Source organism: Drosophila serrata, unplaced genomic scaffold, assembly GCF_035046125.1.
Source record: "Drosophila serrata isolate PLE 108 unplaced genomic scaffold, ASM3504612v1 contig_272, whole genome shotgun sequence".
NCBI classification, from domain to species: domain Eukaryota; kingdom Metazoa; phylum Arthropoda; class Insecta; order Diptera; family Drosophilidae; genus Drosophila; species Drosophila serrata.
In genome coordinates, this window is record NW_028257170.1 from 6,706,319 (window position 1) to 6,725,704 (window position 19,386).

Genomic DNA, 19,386 nt, shown 5'->3' on the forward strand with positions numbered 1-19,386 from the left:
ACTTTCTTTTTGTTTGACTTCCACAAAGAACGGGCCCCGAAGTTTCGCCCATCAAATCAAATATCAAAGCAACACGTGTGCGGAACACAAACACAGACAGCAGAGATCATCAAAGGCCGCAGTCTCCGGAGTTAATGAGAGCAAGATGTTGCCACATTTAATCGAGGAATATAATTAAAATGTAACACAATATATATTACATATAATCCCGGCTTTTCATCTCTTAAGCTTGAAGGATAAGTCCAATATTGGAATTTTGAGTGGTTAAAATTGTTATTCAAAAAATGGTATGTATCAAAGAAATGAAAAGGTAAGAATTTAAGTTTTTTATTGCCTTAAAATTTAATCAAAATCTCGGCAATCAAAGACAGGAAGTAATGAGACCAGAGATGGTTGCCACAAATTTTAGCCAGAGAATGTAATTAAAATTTTTACCCAATATGTTGCACACAGCCAGACGCTAAAATCAATATTTGATTTTATTGAAGCATCTCGCCATCTCTCCTCCCGGGAGGGCTTCTTCAATCATTTGTTGATTGCGGCGGCCGCAGAATCAACAGGAAGCGAGAACTCGGAAAACTCTATGGGAAAGCTCACTGAAGAGTGGCGGAAAACTCTGGAGGCTGGAGCCAGAACAAATCAGCGGAAAGTAAACTTCATTAACATTTCAATATTTCGCTTCGGTTTCGTATTTTTTTGCTCTTATTTTTTTAACGCATTTACTCAGGGCCTCCTTTGCAAATCAGTTTGCTGATTTTTTACATTATTTATTCAGATTTTGCGCCTGTTGCTGTCATTGCTCTTTCTGTTCGCTTCATTTGGGTTCCCCTTCCTTCCTTGACGATTTCTCTCCTTTTTTCTTCTCTCACCTTGGCGCATTCATTAGGTGAATGACTTCAGCCTCCATAAATTGTGCACGTGCCACGCCCCCATTAACATTACCTGCACAAAAGGCCAAGGAGAAAGTCTGTGCTTTACAAAGGAATTCCAATTTTAATTCTCCTCGAAGAGCCAAGCGACAGAGCTTCAAGACTTGGCGTAAAATGTATCAGTAGCTAGAAAGTAAAGGGAAAATTCAACGAAAACAGATTTCAGGATTAAGACAACTCTCAAGGTGGCCAAAAATTCCCAGAAAACTGTAATAGGTTTCGTTCCAGGAACTGTCGCATCAAGAAGATTTGAATTTTAAGCCTTATATACTTTACTCTGTTCAAAAATATAACCATAATAACAATCAACATTTTAAGAGCCACGAAATAACAAAAAATAAAAAAAACTAATGGCATAAATATTATTTGAAACAGCTTGAAAGTCATTATGGATATCGCACTTTTCATTATCACCCCGGGGTCTTAACTGGCCCTTATTTCCCAAATACGCGCCCAATTAAAACATAATTCATGGCCAAGAGCAGCTTAGTGCTCTTTATGCTCCCAATGGCTCCCCAGTGAGCATTTGTAACTGCACAACAATAACCGGGTCAGGAAAATAATAAAAAATAAAAGGATGGAGGATGAGCCAAGGAGAGATAGAGAGACAGCAGGAGCAGAGGTAAGCAATGGCAAGTCGACTTTAATTTGTTTTTCGTGTGCCCCCGAAATGAACTCTCTCTCCGTCAGTAACATTTGTGGGCATATAAAAAAATATCATAACTATATATAGTATATGTGCAGGGAGGTGGTGGCTCAGGGATCAGAGAAAAATGTAAACAATTTTTGTTGCTCTCTTTTTTTAGGGGGGAACATGTATGGCTTTTTTTATGAAGCCCCGGATGGTGCAAAAAAGCAGGCCAATGGCCAATGGCCAACGGCAAATGGGCAGACAAATGCACTGGGGTGCCACAAACAGAAAACAGACAGTCGGACCACTGACCCACTGCCCAAGTGAGCAGAGGAGCCGGAGGAGCTGGAGGAACCGGAGGATCCAGAGGAACAGGAGTATGAAGCGGCATAACGAGCGCTTAAATAATTAATATTACTCATACGCAGTGTTGGATGCGACTCCTTGGCGCTCACTCGCTCCTGGTATAAATCATAAGACGTGCACTCAGCGCGCATATTAAATCCTTCGAGCTAATGAACACTGAAACTGATTGATGAAGCCGAGACGCTCTCAACCCCTTTCTTACAACCCCTTGGCTTGTCCAGAAGCTGTATCTGGTATCTGTATCTTTGTAACTTTAATTAATAACGAAGCGCGAAAAGTTTCACTTTGGCAGCAGCAACAGCAGCAGCATTAACATTTTGCATTCATTCATTAGCAAAAGAGCCAAGCACAACAAACTTTACATTTTGCGATGATAAATTGTGCAATTTTTGGAAAAACTTAACCTTGCCGCGAGGGGGGCCGGCGAATCAAACTTCCCCTCTCTAATTCATTTTCATTTAGCCCCGGAATATGAAAATGGAAAAATATGTGATGACCCTTTTTATACATTTTTTTATGCCCCGACACTTTCACTAATCAAGATAAACAGAGGACGGCAGTATATCAAGTTGTCAGATGTTTTGTGAGTACATCTAGGTGGCCTTAGAATGTTAAAGTCATAAATTAGGGGAATTTAATTAAAAGTAAAGTTGAGTATGGTAAAATAGAAAATTAGAATCGTTAAATATTAAGTTTATTTAATTTCCAGTATTAAATAAACCCTTTAAGGAGTATCAATTAGTCTAAACTCTTAACCACAAGACATTGACATTCGTCTTGGTGTCCGCCTTTGTTGTTTCTTGGGTTCCCTGGGACAGAACATAATTTGAATTATTAATTAGCGCGTAATTAGTCGGGTTGAGGTTCGTTCGCCTTGCTTTTTTCCTTCGGTCCCTGACCACGTCTTGCGGCCATAATTTTAATACCCATACCCCCCGAAAGCCTTTGATCTTCCCAGGGATTCTACGTCTTTTGATTACCTAATTCATTTACCTCTTGGGCCAACACCAAAAACTTTATCCGCTTGTGAAATGCATAGAAATTTATTGGGCAAAAAATAACTCATTATGTGTCAGCCATCCCACACCCAAGAGCTTCTCGCTTGACCCAATTAAGAAATAGGAACTCAAATCTGAAAGTTTCACTTTATGTTTCGCAAAAAGAGAGGAAACCCTCTTGAAGTCCCCCAAATAAAAGGCCAACAACCGCGACTGTCCGCGCAATTAAAGCCACTGTGTGCAGTGGCTTATCGAGTGAAGCCCACACTCAAGGGGGATTCAAGGGGGATCCAAGGGGGCTATGAGCAACCCCTCGAATGATCCTCGGCACAAACTCAAACTCAAACAACATGCAATGACAGTTTTATTTATTTTTCAGCGCTGTGCTTAAAATAGTCAAAAAGTTTTAATGACTTTACGCTGGCTAAGCGACAGCATGCCAGAGTCCGCCGTCAAGGGGAAATAATAATAAAAATAAAAAAAGAGCGACATTCGTAAAATGAAGCCGCAATCTTGAGTGAGTTGAGAGGCGCATAAAAAGTCGGAACAGCAAAAATCGTATACAAATTAAATGTAAATGCGCACAAAAGCAGTTGTTAAATGTCAATTCGAATTTTCATAGAATTTTGATAAGCCCGAAAAGGAGGAGGAACGAACCCTCCTCCTTCTCCTAGTAGTTTTCTCTGTGAAAATCCGAAAATGGCATAAAATTACGTCAATAAAAAAAAGGTACGCGACAACAGTTCGCATTTATATGCATGCACGAGGGTCTGCTTTTGCTCACCTCTCTCTATATTTGCATGCATATATAGTAGTATATATATCGGGATGTGAGGGTATTTATAAGCAAGGGGAACCCCCTCTCGTATCCCCTTGGCATTTTATCGAGCAAACTTTTCGACATATAATTCACACCAGCTGCTAATTTAAGCGCCCGAATTAATGACTCCGGCATAAAATTCTACGAGCCCTACACGACTTTAGACGGGGGGTCGAGGGGTCCTCGTAAATATCCTGCTTAAGCACGCGACAGGATATGGTCAAGGGTCGGGAGTCGGGGTCCGGATCAGCCAGATTCAGTCATAAAACCCTTATAAATTATATGACGCTGGAGCTCTGATTACACTTGCTGGGTACAAAGCCTGTATTTGATTTTAATTTGATTAATTATGGGTGCCTAAGCGCTTGCCTTACATAATTTCTGTATTAAAACCAAAAAAAAAAACTCAATGTGGCTATATTAACTTTATGGAAAAAACTGTGCTTTTTTCAAGAACTTTCACAGTGTCAAAATGGCGCAAAAGTTTTGGCCAAACTAAGTTAAACAACTGCTGTCCCCGAACACAATCCAAACACTTCAGTAAAATATTATTTCATTTCCTTTAGGCCGCATTTCAGTGACCAAGTTTTTATGCCTTCGCTTAGCTGCAGCCCGCAACTTTCAAATGCCGCACAATATTTAAACTTTGCCCAATTATAAGTTCAATTATGCCTCCCTCTCCGCCCCGCTCTTCCTTTCGGCTGCCTTTGCGTATGTGTTAACAACAAGAACTGTTTAATTTCGGTCAAAACATTTGCTCTACTTTATGGCATTATAAAAGAGCAAAACCAGAAACGAATTTGTATTTTCTCGCTGTCCCCTGCCCTTATTCCTTCTCCCCTGACTTGGCAACAGTGTTGAACATGGCCAATTTGCAGCGGACAGAGGACCCCGGGCAGGACCTTTTGGCCGCCGGAACTTTGACGTTTCGGTCTGTCAAAGTTTTGAAGCTTGCGCGCTCTGAAGTGACAACAATATATATATATATATAGATGTATATATGTATATACATATATAGAGTGTACCCCTCTGGGTTAGAGTATGATTAAATCAGAGCCGCACAAACTGCATTATAAAAGTTATAGGAAAAAAAAATTGGTAAACAAGTAGATGATAAAAAGAGAGACCAACGCATAAAATTGCATTATGCCTTGCACTGTGTTGTATTTTATTCGGCCAATTGCTGTTGTTTGTCTTTAGTTTTGACTTAGTTTGTTATTTTCACAGCAATTTAAAGAGGACAGTCTAAAAAATATTAAAAAAAAAACTAGTTTTTGCAACGAAAACGCAAATAAAATGCAAATGAAATTTGTGCTAATAAAATTCAGTTACAAACTTTCGGCAATGGCATACGAAAATATTGCTCACTGGCGACTGCCGCGGAATGCGTTATTTACACAGTCCATCCTTTTACACACACACCGGCACACCGGCACACCCATTTACACCCACACCCACACCCATACACACACCCTGGCCAACATGTGATGCTGTTGCTGACCTGGTGTTGCATAAATTAAGGCACCCGCAATGCATCGCATTTGACATTTGAACCGCTCGACCGCCACAAAATTGGCAACTGCCATCCGCAGATGGTTTTCGCCATTCAACATTTTACCAGTTTCCAGTTGCCATTTACCGTTGCGTTTTAACCCGGTTGCCTAAGTGAATTTTCGCGCTGCAATTGACGCGCACATCGCACATCACGCATACGCCGTGTGGAACTCGAGGGTTAATTGCGGGCGCTTAAACGATTCAGCGCGATGAATGCAACATACGACCCTCGATCGCCACAGGATCTTCCCGGCCCTTTCCGGTAACAAACATTTCATTAGCAGTCGATGCTTGAATTTGTATTCCTTTTCAATTTTTTTGGAATTCAATTGCAACGAATTTTGTGGAATTTTAGGAGTTTCTATTGGCCTTTAGGGCTTTGCATAAAATAAAAATAGATTTGTAAATATGGAAAGTCTATAACTGTTGACAAATCAAGTACAACAAAATCTCCCTTGGGCTAAAAATTTATTTAATAAACTAAATAAAATGTATAAAATTACATTGAACATTTTTAAAGCCATTTAAATAAATTTTAAGTTGTTTCCCCCAAATTCATCTCTAAGTCGATATTTTGTAAGATATATATATTATTGTACCTATCAAAAGACAAAAATACTATGTAAAAGTGTAATCCTATTAAAGCTAAATATCAAAAATAGCATGAATAGTTTAAATTTAATCCTATTAAAGCTCACAACACTATTAAATTTTAATAACTAGGCATCAAGTCACTGAAGTTATACATTTCCCTGGCAACTACCGGAATTTTTTGTTGTAAGCCTAAGCTTTGGCCTAATGGAATCTCAAAATTCAAATCAGCCGCCCAGTTAAATCTGCAAACTAGTTGGCACTCAAAACGGATACATTCTGTGAGATATCCCACACCGCCTCATTACCCGCAGTCCATCTTTGATCCATCTGAAAGACAGATTAGGCAAACTTTATGCCCCGGGCCATTCAAATAGCTGCTTGACCCAATGGCCCCGCCCATTAAAAATCTCTGGAGAGGATGGTGCTGTGCGAGGACGAGCCTCGAGCCTCGAGCGCCATTATGTCCATGTCAGTGTATCTGAAGGGGGCACTCCTTGTCGCCGGCTGAATTTCAGCATCAGTCTCATCTCGAATCCGCATTAATTTACGCTCATTGTGCGAGGGGGTCCTGGCACTGGGTTGGCAGTATCTTCGACAAGGCTTCTATGTATCGCATTGTTTTCCATTGTCACGCAAAGTGTTGTGCTCCCCTCCTGATCCTGATTCAGGACCTGTCCCCAAACCATCCCTGCGCCTCGATGTTATCGCGCATCAACAAGGCATAATAAGGAGGCCACGCTCATCCACTTGGCTAAGACAAAAGGAGCCTTGGTGTTTGCTTCTGTTTCGACTATAGCCGCCATCATTCACACCCCGCTCCGTTAACAGCAAAAGGTACTTCAAAAAATATGTATGGGAAATATATTTTTAATGCAATTTCTAACTATATTGATTCTAGGGTTATTTGAAATACCTTTATAGTACTTTCTAAACGTTTGGAACTGCTGTTTATTTTGTTGAATATTTTGAAATCATAAATCAACAATCTAGCTCTGTTTTCTCTCAGTGCTTCTAACTTGTCGCCCCCCGCCTTTGGTGAAGCATTTGCACCCAGCTTGACTTTTTTAATATCCCTGATATTTGCGCCTGTTATCATTCGATGGATGCGATGCTGCCTGTGGCCCTCCTGCTGTGTCTAGTTGTTGGCCATCCCCACCAATGAAACTTCGCGTCCTGGAGGGTAGGCCTCAACCCCCTACCCCGTACTCCTGCCCCACCCCCTCACCTCTCCGGGGCCGCTGCTCTTGTTATTCATGTCGTCATTTCCTATTGTCGTCGTTGCTGTAATTGTTGTTGCCATTCTGGTTTTTCAGCCGTCGTCCTACATGCGCGCCCAGCAACTTGTTTTCATTTTACGCTTGCCTGCCGCCTTTCAGCCCCTCCACCCCCATGGTGCCACCCCTCCAATGCCATCCCTATTCCTATTCCTATTCACCTCCCCCTCTAAGCACCACAGTCGCCCCTCTTCCAGCTGCTGTTGTCATTTTGTACAATTTTGCGCTCTGATTTTTAAATATAATCCAAAAGCAACGCTACTGCCACTGCTCCTGCTGGTCCTCTATCTGTATCTATGCACTTACAAAAATATATTCTATAATATTAAATATAATATTAGATTTAATCTTACCAAAATTCTAATGTTAACTCTGAAAACCCTAATATGTGTAATAAGAAATATAAGTTAGGTTGGTATATAACTAAAAACAAAGGTTTAATCTTTAACAGAATACTATTAAGCTCTTTAAATATTAATAAACATGTTTCTTTTTAAATAAGACTTGAATATTTTATGTATTTTCTTGATATAAATAGAAGATAACTCATTTTCTCTTGGTGTATCTGCCTGTGAATTGTTGGGTGGCCCAAGTCACGCGATATCGCGAAATCCGCTTTAGCGGAAATCTAATTGCACATCATCTCTCCTGCCTCCGCGCCCCTCCTCCTTAATCCCTATATTTTCCCCGCATTTCCCCGCATTTCCTCGATCTTTCCCGCTTTTCCCCGCTCACTCTTCTCTCTCTTTCTCTGCCATTTGGGATGCTGGCTGTGGCCGTAGGCTGATTTTAACATAATGCTTTTTTAAATGCAAAGTTACAAACACTCGCTTGTTGCCCGCTGCTTCGGCCCCAAAGCGACCCCAAGCCACGCCCCCTGCCTATGCTGCACGCCCTCCCCCCCCTGCTTCCCCCTCTCCTGTGTATTAGCACATTTTATGGCAGCGTCCGCAGCATGGCATTAGCATAAAGCAGACACAAAAGGCGAAAAGGAATAAAATAAAACAAGTCGGAATTATTTCGCCCCATCATAGAGCTCGACCTTTTGATACCCACCCCTCGTCCGTGTAAATTTCTTAAACTAGCATCTTATTATCTATGTATATTAAAATATTTTGGCTGCCTAAATAATTGAATGCCTCATTTTACTGAAGGATAATTGAAGCAAATTAAATTGGATTATCGGTCATGTGTAAATAAGACTTCCTTTATAACATTATTATCATCATCATCATTGTTAATTGTTCAAGCTGGAAATTTAAATTTGGCAACTTGCAACTTAAGCCTCAACTGAATTTTCAATACCTGCAAGGCAACATAAAATATAAATAACCAAGAAGATGGCAAATGTTGTGTCCTTTTACTGAATAATGTTTTAAATAATTAAATGGTGACATAGATGTAATATATTACAGCTAATTTGTTTACTTTAATTGTTCTAGCAACACTACATTAATTTTAAACATATTAATCAGTCGCTAATATAATTTAAGCATAAGAAACCTCAAATATACAATACAATTTATTGCCTTAATTTCAGGCTCCTGTTACAAACAAAAAAGGAATGCTAAATATAAATAGCGTTTCTCCCATTTAATTGAAAGCTTAACTGAGACTAATTAGACTCCTCCGCTGTCTGCTCGCTGGGTTACAGGGTATTAATGCCCTTACAGAGCACATACTGAAATATATATTTATAAATTAATTTGCGGTCGTGTTGACATTTGACTTTTCCTCATGTGGCCAGCTTTCTTTTAATTAATGTAAATATTTTTTTGCTACTGAGACCGCTCCCCGCCCGGCACCGAACCGAACCGGCTAATGCATTCGTGACAGTTGCAAATTCCACGAGGTAATGCATTTTGGCAAATGTTTGGTCATAATCAAATTGCAGTCAATGGCAGGGATAAACACTATTGACAACGAGCACATTTCCATGGGCTCAAACGGATTTCCCGCACCCGAAATTCGCACAATTCATATTCGAAGTTTGTCGAACAAACATTTGGCTGCATAAAACCGAAGCGAAAACTAAATTTTAATTAACTGCTGTCAGGGCAGATTGGGGGATTTGGTGTAACTAAAGCGGTAGGCCGCTAAAATAGTTTCTAGCCACACAGGTGAGTGGGCAGGTGAGTGGGCAGGTGAGTGTCAATAAATCGAGTTGCCGCAGCACAGCTTGCAGAGTCATCAGTTTCACGCTGATTTTCGCAATTACTTTTGGCAACTAATTTAAGCCCGATCTCCAGCCTTAAACCATTGATTAATTTAGTTTAAAATGTCCTTTAACGAGTACAAATTTCCAACTCTAAAAGAAACCACAAATACCTGTTTCAAATACACCGAATTCCGTAATTACTCGCAGTTTTGGTTGAAAAAGTTAGCGACTAATTTAAGTTTGCGAGTGCTGCGAGTATTTGGAGTGCAGCTTTCCGCGATTTTCCACTCTTTTTCGCATTCCCTTTGCCTTTGCGAAGCGGCAACACGGCGTATAAGCAATATTCGCGCAAATTGAGCATTTGATTTGACTGGCAAACGTCGCCGCCAAACTGCCTTTGACAGCAGGAATCAGCTCGAGAGCCATCGAATAAGGAATAGCAGAGTAGGAAGTTGGTTGTAGACCAGGAACCAGGAACCTGGGACCAGGGCAGAAGGCAACCCGAAAAGGAAGAAAACCTGAATAAAAAAAGAAGCAAAAAGGCTTCAATGTGACACTCTCATCTGTTTTTTTTTTTTCTTTGTCCTTTTTTCCTGCTCAACGCCATTTCCATTTACGTTGTTTACATTTTGCCAAGGCGTGTTTTTTGCTGCCAAAAGGCAAACGACACCCGCCGCTCGCTGGCTTGCTCGATGGGATGCGATGCGGGTCATGTAATGGCCATGGCCATGTCGCATAGGTGGTCCTAGGATAATGCACAGCGAGAAAATCCACACCCAACCAACGACTGGCTGTAGCGATAATGTCACTTATTGCGACTTAGTCCGCCTGCATGAGTTGATCAATTTATTGAATCAGACACATCTTATCAGTTCTTAGTCGAGGAAAATCGCTTAAATTAAGTTTTCACGCAGCAATTGCTTAGCGAGACTTAGGCACTTGGAGAAAACTTGAAAAAAAAAATCTATTTGAGGGTTTTAATGTATAATCGAATATTTTAAAATTTTAAGAGATTTTATAAGCCGCTTTCTTTTCAGTAATTATCGAAATTGAAATGTTTTATTCATGGTTTTCTGTCTTCTAAATATATGGTACTTCCTGGTATAAATCATGGTAAGTTTTAAAAATTCGTGTTGCTTATTTGATTGACTTTCTTCCAGTGTATCTGGCTTTAACTGTGACAGCAGCGATAACCGAACGAAGCCTTGCTTGTTTTGTGCTCAACTCAGCAACACCGAGAGAGTTGCGTGTTTATTTTTTTCACCTCAAACCCACTCCTCTCCTCTCCCTTTTTTTTTTGTCACTTTTAGATATTGGTGGGTGTGTGAATCGTTGGGTTGGGTGTCTGAATTCGGTGTGAGAGTGTATTAAAGAAACATCTGGCAGACCGCCCTTTTCCTCCCCCCAAGGGCAACGCCTTTTTCCTTCCTTGGCCTGCTTAAATTTAATTTAAAGGCTCAAAGACCAGAGCAAACAAAAATCTTGCGGGGGGTGGGAGGCCATATATTTATGGGCGTGGCTGCATCGGCACATTGACACAGCATCATTGGCATCAGAATCAGAAATTAGCGTGACCAAGCCTTAATTGTGTAACCGAAGACCGCCTAGGACTCGAGCACAATGGTCCTTTGTTGGCCAAGTTGGGTTTGGGAACCCGTTAGCGATTCGGAGCAAACAGGCAGTAAGTCATGGGAGCAGCAGGAAGTTGGCCCAGACCAAACCACTAGAATAGTAGGCAGGGGTTAAGACCGGACATTGTCCTTTGCTGAACCCCGCTCTCGAGGGCGACCTTTGTCAGATTTAAACACTTTCGGACACTTGAGTTCGGGCCCCGTTATTGAGACTTCACTTTAAATTAACATAATTTCTCCTTTTCTATTTCTGTTACGCTTTTTTAAGACGCTTTTTTTACACTTTCGGCATTGTCCGGGCGTTTTGTCCCTTCGATCGTAATAGAAAGTAATGTAATGCGCTTTGTGTTTCTCGGCCGATGATGATTATTATAAGTTCCATTTTCGGTCGCCCTTTTTATTGCCCAAAACCTGGGTCTCCTTCGACCATTAACCGAAATGAGTGCAATTCAAAATAATATCCCCGGACTTGGTCCCTAAAACTTTGCCAGGATGTCCCAGCAGGACATCGTCCTTGTCGCTGCTGATTGTTTCGCAAAGATTCAGATTCGCACTTGGGATTTTCGGGTCTCGTGTGGGGATTCATTCAGCAGCAACAGCAGCGAACTTTCAGCTGGCCGGCCAAAAATCATAAATCTTTTTAATTTCATTGATCAACTTTGGCCGGCAAAAACTTTTGGCTCGCCTTGCCCCAAAGAAAGTTTCGCACTTGACTCCCGCAGGACATATTTTGCCTGACATTTAAATCGATGGCAGATAAATATTAAACTTAAAAAACTTCCAATTCATTGCTGCAAAATTATGTGTTGGCTCGCTTTTTCGGCACGATTCTTTTTCGCTTGATGGAGCAGCAATAAAAAATCATATTTAACGGCCGGAAGGAAGAGGTATGGGAAAACAACATGGCACAGCCCGGAAAATAAATAAATGCCATCGAATAAACAAAGAAAGGACAGCGATTGGGTATAGTGGCGGCTCCTATGGCACAGATAAGGAAGCTTATAAATTGAAGTCGAGTGGACAGTGATTGCAAAAATTAATGGGGCATATATACGTTGTCTCCGACAAAAAAAGAAAGAAACTCTTTTGGGTCTAATAAAGTTTAAGAAAAAGGAGCATTAGCAGGAAACAAAGTGTAGGCTTAAAGTTCGACTAAATAAATATAATATAAATAAGATACTATAAATGCTTCTTTGATAAATACTCTTAAGAACAAAAAATCAATTAACATTGTTTACGATATATTTAAAAACAGTTTTCTGTATTGCTTATTAATCAAAGATAAAGAACGACCTTTATAAATCAGGGTCAACTTTTAATAAAGTGCCTCTTTCTTGACTGAGTGAGAAAACTCTGATTTCCCAGCTCATGTCCTTTCCAGAGTCCCCACACATTTTACATATTCCAGCTCGTTAATAACTTTCCATGTTGTGAAGGAACAGCGTCCTTGCTTGTTCTTGTAAATAAACTTTTGCGAAAATGTTTTCGCAGTATGCAAAAACTTTTCAATTGTGGATATCGCTCCTTGGGCGCACCACGCGTGCAGGTCGAAGCTGGGATTGCGGAAATGATTTAAGAACTTCATAAATAGTGCTGAAATGGAGTAATAAATGTGAATTGCAGGTCTCTCCCTTTACAATAAACCGCGAAAGAACTATTGACAGCTGCGGGAGCAGTACTGCGTTCAGCGGGTGTAAAGCAATATAAGTCCCGCTGAGATGCGAATCAAAAGGAGTGCTGGTTCGAACCTTTCAATGCTTCCATTCAAAAGGGGATTTAATAAATACAATCTTCACAATGGAAAATGAATGTTTTTTCCGTCATCGAAATGCTTCAACTTCTCCTCTCTTTGCCCTTTTTCTTCTCCTTCAGCTCATTTAAGAAATATTTAATTTCCAGCAAATGAATTATAAATGCAATTTGCCCCATTGCGCAGCAGGGAGCTCTATTTCATGTTTTGCTCCCGCTTTCCTTCCTTATGATGCGTCTTTGTCCTCTGATGGCCTATGCAGAAAATTAATTACGCCGCTGAAAGTTGATTCCCGTTCGCAGTCTACAGTCTGCAGACGCGGATGCGGCTGTGGATGCGGATGCGGATGCGGATGAGGATCCGGAAGCCCTTGTGCCAATGCGACCACAACTGACCCAGTTGTTTAATTGAATTGAAGCCATAAACACTTGGAGAGAGCCACAGCCACAGCCGCACAAAACCAAAGTGAGCGCGAGTAGGGAATGAAAAATGGCCACGGCCAGGAGCACTCGTTAAATAACTTTAATTAGTAGTGCGAGTGTGGCCATCAATCACCTTTAAGCGAGAGCGAGAGCGATGGAGGGAGCTAGTGCGAGCGGAAACGGAAACGGCGGCGGAAACGCCAGCGGAAGCCACGTGGCCATTGCTAAGCATTTTGACAGCTGAGCCTGTCGCTTATGCAACAAAGCACACACACTCGCGAACACTGGCGGAAAATTTGGCACCTAAAATGGTGGATTTAGTTAACAATTTAAAAGCTTAATTGCAAGTAACAAATAAAGAGTAAGAAACCTTAAAGTTTATAAACAATTTTCTTAAAAAATTGATATTGTAACTATAAATTAGTACTTCAGAATTAAATTACTTAGGAAATTTTTAAGCTGAATTTTTTCAAAACGTTAAAGTGCTTACATTTGAAGAGAAGGAGCGACTTTGTGCTGACTTTGATATTTTATCTGATTTGGATATGTAACCAATCTATGGTTTTTTCCTGTATTTTTTGTCAGTAAAAACATAGAACCATGAAAATGGAATACCATTTTTAATCCTCACAATATTTTTTTTTTGGACACTACCAAAAGAATATGAGAACATGAAAAATAACAGAACTTTGTAAAAAAAAATTAAAAGGAACACTATACTATCCCGCCAGCTAGAATTTCAGGTGTATTTTTTTAAGAAAATATTCACCAATAAAATTGATGAGAGTTTTGTATATCAAACAATGTTCAAAGTTTTACCAATTATAAAACAGATTTTAGATTTCAGAAATAAATAAAAGCTTTAAGTATTTTTTATAGGTTTTAGTGTTATTACTTATTAGAAGTTTCCTCTTTCATCGCATTTATTAGAAGTTTCTAAAGTAAAATACAACCATGTCAAAACCAACAATTTTTGGAAAATAACTTTTAGTGTGTCGCCTGTGCATACATGCACCGTGCTATGTACCAAAAAATTAAGGAAATACGAGAAAGCAAGGAATTAATCAAATTGCAAATTTCATCAGCGTGGCGAAAAAACAAGCGCAGATGCGAAGCTTCCAGCGACAACCAGCAAAAGTTGTTGACATCTTCTGAGCCAACACGTAGCGCCAGCAACAAAAACACACACAAAAAGTAGTAAACACTTGACGGGAGCGTCGGCAGGCGGCAAGAACAACACGGACCAACAGCTCAGCAGCCACTACTGCTGCCAAAAGAGAAGAAAGGACCACCGGGGCTACAGCAAATGTTTGCTTAAAAATGATGCGAGTTGCCGCCACCCTCACCCCTCAACCCTCCACCGAGGAGGAGGAGGAGAAATTGGATGGTAGGGATGGTATGCCTTAGGATGGGGGGCAGATGCTTCTTTCTGCTCCTGACAGATGCAAGACGCGTTGACAGTGACAGAGACAATGATGACGACGATGGTTATGTTGGGGATCATCATGAGGCCGGGATGAGGTTGCCCATGGTGGTTCGGTGTGGTGTGGAGGCCAACATTCGGCATAATCCCGCTGACAAAATGTCATTACACCATCTACATAGTACATAGTGAAGTTGCCTTTTGAAGTTTTCCGACTTTTCCGAGTTTTTCAAGTGGGATGTGGGGGGGAGACGGGGCCGAAATGCAAGCTGAACGGGTCGCCTCTTAAATAAATAAATACGCAATGCGTTGACTGACTGGCACAGTTGGTGTATTTCCATATTAAGTGAAAATAAGTTTTAAGGAAATATTTGTGCAAATTAGACTGTCAGTTAAATAACCTATGAAAAGTCCTTGATGTCATTTCATGAAATGTGACTTCAGGTGCATTATGCCAAAGTCAGAACTTTAAGACTGATATGATATGATACGATAACTATATACTTTATAATTTAAAGTTTCAAGTTAATAATAATATATAGATGATGATGTCAAATATCAAATAAACCTAAACCTTTTGGCTGTAATATTATTTTCTCATATTTATATTGCCTGACTGAGGGAAGTATTACTTCGGCATTCAAGAAATTAAAGATTACTGAGATAAAACCCAATAAAATAAACCTCCATCAAGGATATAAACTAAATGAAGCTCCTGTTTGACTTACCGTAAATACAAGTGTTCGAAGTAGTCCTTGTCCCGGAGTCTGTTACGGTTACAGTTATTCCTCAGCTCTCCGCCGGAATCGGAAGTCACGCGAGTGCCCGAGTCATTGACAAATGGCCTGGGAACTGGCCCTCTATTGTTTTATTTTTATTTCTTCACGTTTTCCCCGAGCACTTTTCCGAGTTTCCACTGACTACACTGCCAGCCACCGACGGCCCCGCGAATTGGCCTAGTTTGTCTAGTATTTTGGTGTTGTCTTTCGTGTGTTTTTTCTTAGGCCTCTCCTAGGCTGCAGTTTTGAGTTACTTGGCACTTGTGTCTAATGCTTTTGTCTGCTTTTCTTGCCTTTCTGCTTGCGTTTTTCAGCTTTTCTCTTGCGTTTTCCAGACGGGCGACGCTCAGTCTTTGCTTGCACTTGAGAGGAACCGTTATCTGGGTGGTGTGCCGGTTGTGTGAGTGTGCGAGTGTGTGTGTGTTTGGTGTGTTTTGCAAGTGCGGTTGAATTAGCGAGCGAGACACGAACTTTTGACCCCGTTTCGACAATAACAACACGAGAGGAGCAGAGCAGAGGCTTCTATTCTCCGGCTTTTTGAACCCACTGCTGCTTGGCCGGCTTTTGCCACACTGAATGCGTTTATGTAGTTATGTCGGTGACTTAATTCTCGTTGTTTATTACGGGGTTCTTGCTGTTTATTGATTTAGCAGAGCGATAATAATTGTTGATTACCATTCAGCCTGTCATTTGCACGCACATAACCTCATTTTGCTTTAAATTGAGAGGATTTACCGCTGTGTTTTCAACACTCGTCATTATTACAACTCGAAACTTAAGTTTTGGATTTCCGCACGTTTTACGTAGCCAACCGAACTGATAAGGGAACACCCGGTAACATGACGTTTTTGCTCAGCCTGCGCCTCACGAACTGAACGAACACCAACGAGCACGAGTTGTGCGAAAAGCCAGCATCTGAGCTTCTCCTGAAACTTGACAGCTGTGATTTGTGGTACTTTCTCCCTCGCACTGTCTCTCTTTGGCGCCATCCGGAATAGTACCTTTCTCCACGTGGCGAGCGAACAGCTGTTGCCGCAGATGTTCCACTGAGTTTGCGTACTGACAGCTTACTGGAAAAAGCTGGGTAATTCCCAAAGCTTTGTGTCGTTATGGCACTGGAAACTGTAAAAATGGGAACAGTTAGAAGCTGCCATAAAGGTTTTTTTACCAAGGCGCCGCCTACAAAACAAATTGAACACAAAAGTTGGCGCGAAAGTCAACACTTTCCACACACACACACATGGGGCGGCAGAAGGGCCATCTTTCCGCTTGGCCAACTTTTGGGGCCAACAAACTTTTCGCATAACAAAAAGCCCAAAATTTTTTAACCCACTTTTGGCTTCAATTTACCCCTTAGATGGGGTTTACCCATTCTTAGGTGCTTTTGAACAAACAGTATCCATTTTTTAACACAAACAAAATAAGGGAATCATAAAAAATGCTTTGAAAGAAGAAACTGACATTGAGAATCCGAAGGGTGTATACCCTAACAGTACCCATAGGGATCATGGGTTCAAATGTTATATGTGTTGGCTTTTATTAGGACTTAACAAAATGTTATATCCAATAGCTTTAGTTCAATAAGTATTTAATTTCATATTTTTCAATTGATTTTTAGTCTGTGCTAGCCTGTGGCATTCAGCAGCAATGTCCATCATGTCCGTAGTGGCTGTGGCAGTGTCCATGTCCGCTGGATTTCTGCGAGACCTGATCTCCGCAACCCATCTCCTCAACCAAAGCCTGCTCCACGGTGGTGAATCCGCTAAGGTCGCGCCGCATGTAATACGCATCTTCGCCATCCCTGTAGTACCCGACCTTTAGCTCCTGGAACTTAAATTGCAGCGAGTTTGTGTAAAGGTTGAGGGCAGCCCGGTTGCTCTTGCGCACATGAAGCGAGGCATACTGTGCGTTAAAGCACTCGACCATGGCCATTGCGACCTGGTCCATTAGTTTTCCGGCCAAACCGAGGCGGCGGTAGGAACGCTTTACCGCCAGCGAGATGATACGGCCATTACGACCGTCGCTCGGATCCGGTTCCATTATTTTGGCCAAGCAATAACCAACAACACGGCCCTCTTCGTTCTCGGCCACGTAACAGAGCTGCGGCCAGGTGGTAGCAATGCAAAGGTAGTACTTCATAAGGTAGTTCTCGGCCAAACACAACAGGTTGCAGTGTTGCATGCTTAGGATGTCCTCTGGGTTGGCGCGACGGATGTTCATCTTGCGGCTGTTTTAGTTCTTTCAATATATCTGCTGATCCTTCTGCACGAAAATCGTATTTCAGATGAAAATTATATGGGAAAATACACAAATGTTTGACATTTGACTCTTGGCCAACTTTGAGCCAAAAAAATATTCACCAACCTCAACAAAAACTCGCACTAATCGTCATTACTTCCGTTTAATTTTAATTACGCTTTATCTGTTAATTAATTACAAAAACCTAATGCATAAAAATGCAAAAAAACGTCGAAACATGCGCACCGTCAGCATTTATTGTTTAGCAACAATGGCCGTCGTGACCGCTATGATTGTGGGAGTGTCCGTGTCCGCTTGATCTATGCGAGACCTTATTATCCCCGGCAGCCGAATCCTCGTCACCCGCCTGCTTCGACTTGACCTGATCCTCATCGGCAAATTCACTGAGGTCACGCCGCATGGCGTAGGCATCCTCGCCATCCGCATAGTACTTGGGCTCCACCTCGATGATCTTAAACTTGAGCGAGTTGGCGTAGAGATTGAGGGCAGCCCGGTTGCTCTTGCGCACGTGGAGCGATACATACTGCGCGTTGAAGCACTCAACCATTGCCTGCGAGGCCTGGTTCATCAGCTTCTGGGCCAGGCCGAGGCGGCGGTATGAGCGCTTTACCGCCAACGAGGTGATGTGGCCGTGGCGGCTCTCCTCGTTGGGCTCAGGCTCCTCCATCTTGGCCAGGACGTAGCCCACGATGCTGCCCTTGTCGTCCTCGGCCACGTAGCTGAGCTGCGGCCACGTGAGGCCGTGATAGAAGTAGTACTTCATTTGGTAGTTCTCGGGCAGGCACAGCAGGTTGCAGTGCTGCATGGTCATCAGGTCCTCGGGTTTAGCGCAACGGATGTTCATGATGTGGCTGTTATTGCGGCTCGGCTTGACGGTTGGTATCTGCTAGTCTCGGCGAACTTTCCTCGCTCTGCCCGGCTGCTGTGGATGCTGTTGGTTCTGGTGGTGATCCCAGGCAAGTGGCTGCTGCTCCTCCGGTTCCTCCTGACCCAACAATTCGCGGACGAGACGAAACTTTGAAAGAAAAGCCTTCCAGATGAGAAACCAGCCTGCAACGGAATGGGGAATCGAATTTCTGGTTGAGTGACAGATCGGAGTGTTGAAACTTGACTACCACTATGCGTAATCGTCTGCGGGCGCCTGCTTACCCAACAAAATAATGGCTGCGACGAAACTAACAGAGGCTAATATCGTGAAAATGAAAACCAAGCCCGTTTGCAGGGACATTTCAAGGGGAAATCGTGCAATTGTCAGCTCTAAACATTCAAATAACTAGGGAAGTGTAGGTGATAAATTAAAAACTTCTGGTACACTATTTAAGGCTCCACAAAAATAAGGGTTTATTTAAGTTTTGTGTGGTTTCTGGTGCTTTCACAATAAAAAACAGCTGTCATGAAGGTGTGACCGTTTTAACAAACTCGAAATCTCACGGTTCCAACAATTGATGCCTAATTGGGAGGTTTCAATGAAATTACCAATAAATTCAAGAAAAATAAGCATTAAAATCAATTTACTCATTAAGTTCTGTACATAGAGAACTGATAAGTCGGGTAAATTCGTATTTAAAAGATTCCCACACTCGCAACTATTGTTGCCACCAAAAACCACATGGAGTTGCAAAATCAACTAAGTAATCCGTTGCCGCTGTTGGATAAGTCCGGCGGTTAATAAGACACTATTTGAAATAAGCCGAAGATGCTTATTGTCCCGAATTCGGGTTATTTTTTATTTTATATCCACCTTGCTTTTTAATTTATTTATTTTTCGCGAGCGAGCACGCTTTGCACTTATACACCG

The 19,386-nt window shown here is 41.6% G+C and overlaps 4 protein-coding genes across 5 annotated transcripts in view; all 4 read right to left on the reverse strand.

The window, feature by feature from the left end:
• Positions 1-16,357, reverse strand: part of dpr6 (defective proboscis extension response 6) — a 143,455-nt gene extending 127,098 nt beyond the window's left edge. For both annotated transcript variants that reach the window (XM_020961199.2, XM_086833192.1), the window contains exon 1: positions 15,279-16,357. The gene's annotated coding sequence lies outside the window, so the exon portion shown is untranslated. The remainder of the gene's footprint in view (positions 1-15,278) is intronic.
• A 477-nt stretch (positions 16,358-16,834) lies between these two features.
• LOC110190662 (N-alpha-acetyltransferase daf-31-like) lies at positions 16,835-17,657 on the reverse strand. Its single transcript, XM_020961263.2, has one exon. It carries the CDS (start codon positions 17,547-17,549, stop codon positions 16,968-16,970), a length of 582 nt encoding a protein of 193 aa, XP_020816922.2. The 5' UTR covers positions 17,550-17,657; the 3' UTR covers positions 16,835-16,967.
• A 57-nt stretch (positions 17,658-17,714) lies between these two features.
• On the reverse strand, positions 17,715-18,432 carry vnc (GNAT family N-acetyltransferase vnc). Its single transcript, XM_020961106.2, has one exon. It carries the CDS (start codon positions 18,430-18,432, stop codon positions 17,830-17,832), a length of 603 nt encoding a protein of 200 aa, XP_020816765.1. The 3' UTR covers positions 17,715-17,829.
• LOC110190552 (uncharacterized) lies at positions 17,715-18,966 on the reverse strand. Its single transcript, XM_020961107.2, has 2 exons — positions 18,738-18,966; positions 17,715-18,638 (listed from the first exon to the last, which is right to left on the reverse strand). The coding sequence occupies exons 1-2, from the start codon at positions 18,814-18,816 to the stop codon at positions 18,475-18,477; spliced, it is 243 nt and encodes an 80-aa protein (XP_020816766.1). The 5' UTR covers positions 18,817-18,966; the 3' UTR covers positions 17,715-18,474.
• Positions 18,967-19,386: the final 420 nt, after the last annotated feature.

Excerpts from the sequence above, each read along its gene's own strand:
- LOC110190662 (XM_020961263.2), bottom strand. The coding sequence starts at position 17,549 with ATGAACATCCGTCGCGCCAACCCAGAGGACATCCTAAGCATGCAACAC.
- vnc (XM_020961106.2), bottom strand. The coding sequence starts at position 18,432 with ATGAACATCCGTTGCGCTAAACCCGAGGACCTGATGACCATGCAGCAC.
- LOC110190552 (XM_020961107.2), bottom strand. The coding sequence starts at position 18,816 with ATGTCCCTGCAAACGGGCTTGGTTTTCATTTTCACGATATTAGCCTCT. Across the intron at positions 18,639-18,737 it reads CGCAGCCATTATTTTGTTGG|GCTGGTTTCTCATCTGGAAG; the intron begins GTAAGCAGGCGC and ends ATTCCGTTGCAG.